We start from the raw sequence: 3,851 nt of genomic DNA, 5'->3' as shown, positions 1-3,851 counted from the left end.
GGGCCCAACTAGGATACGCGATACCCGCGCCTCCACCGACCGCGATTACCAGTCACCCCGCCGTTATCGCGACTACCGAGGGACTCGCAGCAAATACACAGACCGAGGACCGCGACCTAGAAATATTTTTACGTAAAGAACTACCGAAGTTCGAAACAGTGCAGGGCCCCACGACCCTCACGCAGCACGAAATACGCGTAAAACCCGGCGTACGACCAATAAAGCAACGTTACCGCCCTCGCAACCCCGCCGTTCAAGCGGTCATCGATAACGAAGTCCGGGAAATGCTGCGCGAGGACATAATAGAACCCACGGTAAGCGCATGGAGCTCTCCGATAGTGATAGTTAGAAAAAAGAACGAGAAAAATCGTTTTTGCATCGATTTCAGACGCGTAAATGAAGTAACTGAGCCGGACGCGTATCCCCTCCCCCAGATAACCGCCACCCTCGACAAACTGCGGGGAGCAAAATATTTAACTACGCTAGACCTAAAAAACGGATACTGGCAAGTACCTCTCGCGCCACAGAGTAAGCCTATTACGGCGTTCACAATACCGGGTAAGGGCCTATACCAGTTCAAGGTCACGCCTTTCGGACTACACTCCGCGGCCGCTACTTTCCAACGCCTGCTAGACACGGTTCTCGGTCCCGAACTGGAGCCTAGAGTCTTCGTATATTTAGACGACATCATAATCGTAAACGACACGTTCAAAGAACATTCAGAAACTTACGGGAGGTATTCCGCCGGCTCCGCGAGGCCCAGTTAAGAATCAATCCTGAGAAGTGCAAATTTTGCGTAGACCAGCTAAGATATCTCGGACATATAATCGACCGACAAGGTCTTAGGACGGACCCAGAAAAGATAGAGGCGATAGAAAACTGGCCCGCTCCAAAAACGATCAAACAGATTCGGCAGTTTCTCGGAATAGCCTCGTGGTACCGTCGGTTCATTCAGAATTTCGCTACGGTAGCCGCCCTTACCGCGCTAACGCGTAAGAACGCCCGATGGGCTTGGGGGACTAGCGAAGCCGCTGCGTTCGAACAGCTCAAACATACGCTCACAACAGCGCCCGTACTCGCCTGCCCCGACTTTACGCGTCGATTCATGCTGCAAACGGACGCCAGCGGCACCGGGCTCGGCGCAGTGCTAACGCAAAACTTTCCGGAAGGCGAGCGCGTCATAGCTTACGCCAGTAGAACGCTGAGTCGACCGGAACAAAATTATAGCGCAACCGAGCTCGAATGCCTGGCCGTCGTCTGGGGCATCCGGCGCATGAGAGACTATCTTGAGGGATACCGCTTTACCGTAATTACCGACCACCAGTCCCTCAAGTGGTTACAGCGTCTCGAGTCACCATCCGGCCGCCTCGGGCGATGGGCGTTCGAATTGCAGCAATATGAATTTGACATTAAGTATCGAAGGGGAGCCCTGAATCGCGTAGCCGACGCACTATCGCGCCAGCCGATAGCCGCCGCCACCGTCAAAGCAAGCGCGTGCCCATGGTACCAACGCCTACTCGATGCCGTCCGAAATAACCCCCAAGAGCATCCGGATTATGAGATTAACAACGAACGTCTATATCGACATCTCTTACACGATCTTGACTTCCAGGAAACGCCCGCGGAAAGACAATGGAAAGAATGCGTGCCGCGAGAGCGCCGAGATGAGGTAATGCCACAGTATATACAGTAGCGCAACTCTCGGATTTTCGCGTGTACGAAATGGTACTGCACATGTGCGAGCTATGGGTGTAACCAATAACGTAACAGAATCTTTCTGTCGCACTTGCTCTGTTTGCTTTTCTATAGTGTTCTCTGTCGTTGAAATGCCCCAACGGCCAAAATTGGCGGTAAATGTGACAAAAGTGAATTCAAGGCGATTTAAAGTAAAAAGTCAGAGCAGTGTTATTGTTAAATATAAGACGTGTTAAAGAAAGTGAATAGAAAAGTGTTTTGTGTTTAATGTTTAGTGAATATAGTGCTAAGTGAAAAGTGAAAGTTAACCAAGAACGATTATTTTTTCTGTACAGAATAGTTAATCTGTATAGATTTTACAGATTTTCAATTCTTTTACAGAAAACTGCACTTTTGATCTTAGCTTTGTTGCAGGTGCTGCTTCTTAGAAGATAAAAAAAATATATATATATAAGATAAAACTGATAAAAAAAAATACAAAAAGATGTTAGCCCATAAATCGAAATGGTGTGTTGCAAAGGGGTGCAACAATAATATCACAGAGAAAAGACATTTTTTTTCGTTTCCAAAAGAGCATGACAGGTACATATTGGTTTTAATTATATTTTTAAGTATGTATAATTCAGTTTTTATATTATATTGTAATTTATCTGTAATTTTTCTATTTTTTGTACACACATTATAATCTACACACATTTAAATCTATAATCTATCTATACTAGATATATGTGTATTTTTATATTAACCATTTGTTGTAACACTTACAGATGGTTACAATGGATACATGCATGTCAAAGATTAGATTTACAAGTGATGGGTCCAGAGTACGCTTATCGCAATTGTAGACTGTGCCATTTGCATTTTGAAGAAAAGTGGTATAAAATAGGCAAAATTAGAGCTCATCTTTATCCTGATGCCATACCGACGATATTTTTTGAAAGAGAGTAAATAATAAACATTATGTACAATACAATGTATTATTCTGTATTCAATCTGATAATGTATAAACTGATATAACTTTTCCAGCAATATACTTGCAACAAGTGCAGTAAAAGAAGATAGTAATTCAACAACAGCGACAAGCGCACTAAAAGAAGATGGTAATTTAACAACAGTAGCAAGTGCACTAGAAGAAAATAGTGATAAGATAATTGGAAAAGATCAACAAAAAGAAACGAACAGGTTTTCAAACTTCTTCATATCTTTTTTTTCTTTAATAAAAATAATAGCCGATTTTGTTGACACCTATTTTTTATTGCAAAATACATATTTTATTTTTTGTCAAGGCAGATGTTTCTATTAAAAATATATGTGATATATTTTAGCAATATGCAGTTGTCAAAAGCAATTGATCCTATGGATATAGATATTGAGACCGCTGAGACATCCAAGATTGTTACACCGTAAGTTTTTATTTGGAATTAGTTACCGAGTAAACAATATGTGTATAGGCTGACGTCAGATTAGCGACAAATTTGACAGAATCAGCAGATCCATAGACATTTGCGTCACCAGACGGCAAGTGATCTGTCAACAGATTCTGTTTATCAGACTCTGTCGGCAGACTGGCTTGCAGTATGTTCGATTTAAATACACTGAAACGACAGATCCTATGTCGTTTCAGTATATTTAAATCGACGCGCAGTCTGCTGTCAGTCTGCCGTCACAATTTGATAAACAGATTTTGTGTGCAATCTGTTGCTTTTCTGTTAAAAGAGATTGCTTTGCAGGTTTGGCTATCTGGGTACATATACGCATTTCAAATATATTATTTTTATATGATCAATTTATAAAAATCACACACACACACATAACAATTTTTCAAAACTTAAATATTTTTCGTAGCTTTACACTTTTATATAATTTTGCTGTTTTCCTTTAAATTTATTTTAAACAAAATAGAAATATATTAATGTAATAATATAATTTTGTTCATTTATAGTATTCTAATTCTTTTTTTCTATTTTTTTGTGTAATTACGTTTTGGTTTTCAATCATATACAATATACATATATACATGTATTTCAACAATGTTATATTTGTGTAGGAGTACATCTAGCAGCAAGCATTTAATAAGTCGTGTAGAAGAAACTCCATGAAAAAGGAAAATGAAGGAACGGCATTTAAAATTACAAGCAGAAAATAGAAAGCTGCGC

At 40.7% G+C, this 3,851-nt stretch overlaps 1 protein-coding gene and 1 long non-coding RNA gene across 2 annotated transcripts; both read left to right on the top strand.

Moving 5' to 3' along the window:
* The first annotated feature begins 1,747 nt into the window (after window positions 1-1,747).
* Window positions 1,748-2,804, top strand: LOC108771788 (52 kDa repressor of the inhibitor of the protein kinase). The gene is made up of 4 exons (XM_018537150.1): window positions 1,748-2,277; window positions 2,463-2,639; window positions 2,722-2,743; window positions 2,793-2,804. The coding sequence occupies exons 1-4, from the start codon at window positions 2,180-2,182 to the stop codon at window positions 2,802-2,804; spliced, it is 309 nt and encodes a 102-aa protein (XP_018392652.1). The 5' UTR covers window positions 1,748-2,179.
* Window positions 2,803-3,851, top strand: LOC108771796 (uncharacterized). Its single transcript, XR_001940653.1, has 3 exons — window positions 2,803-2,877; window positions 3,021-3,098; window positions 3,743-3,851. It is a non-coding gene; the product is annotated as an uncharacterized LOC108771796 (long non-coding RNA).

The sequence above is a fragment of the Cyphomyrmex costatus genome, unplaced genomic scaffold, assembly GCF_001594065.2.
Source record: "Cyphomyrmex costatus isolate MS0001 unplaced genomic scaffold, Ccosl1.0 scaffold165, whole genome shotgun sequence".
Taxonomy (NCBI): Eukaryota; Metazoa; Arthropoda; class Insecta; order Hymenoptera; family Formicidae; genus Cyphomyrmex; species Cyphomyrmex costatus.
The sequence above is the reverse complement of the archived record's forward strand: the minus strand, read 5'-3'. Positions and strand labels throughout refer to the sequence as shown.

Bases quoted from the DNA above. Each gene is read 5' to 3' on its own strand.
- LOC108771788 (XM_018537150.1), top strand. From the start codon at position 2,180: ATGTTAGCCCATAAATCGAAATGGTGTGTTGCAAAGGGGTGCAACAAT. The intron at 2,278-2,462 runs GTACATATTGGT...TAACACTTACAG, and splicing joins TTTCCAAAAGAGCATGACAG to ATGGTTACAATGGATACATG. The intron at 2,640-2,721 runs GTAAATAATAAA...TAACTTTTCCAG, and splicing joins ACGATATTTTTTGAAAGAGA to CAATATACTTGCAACAAGTG.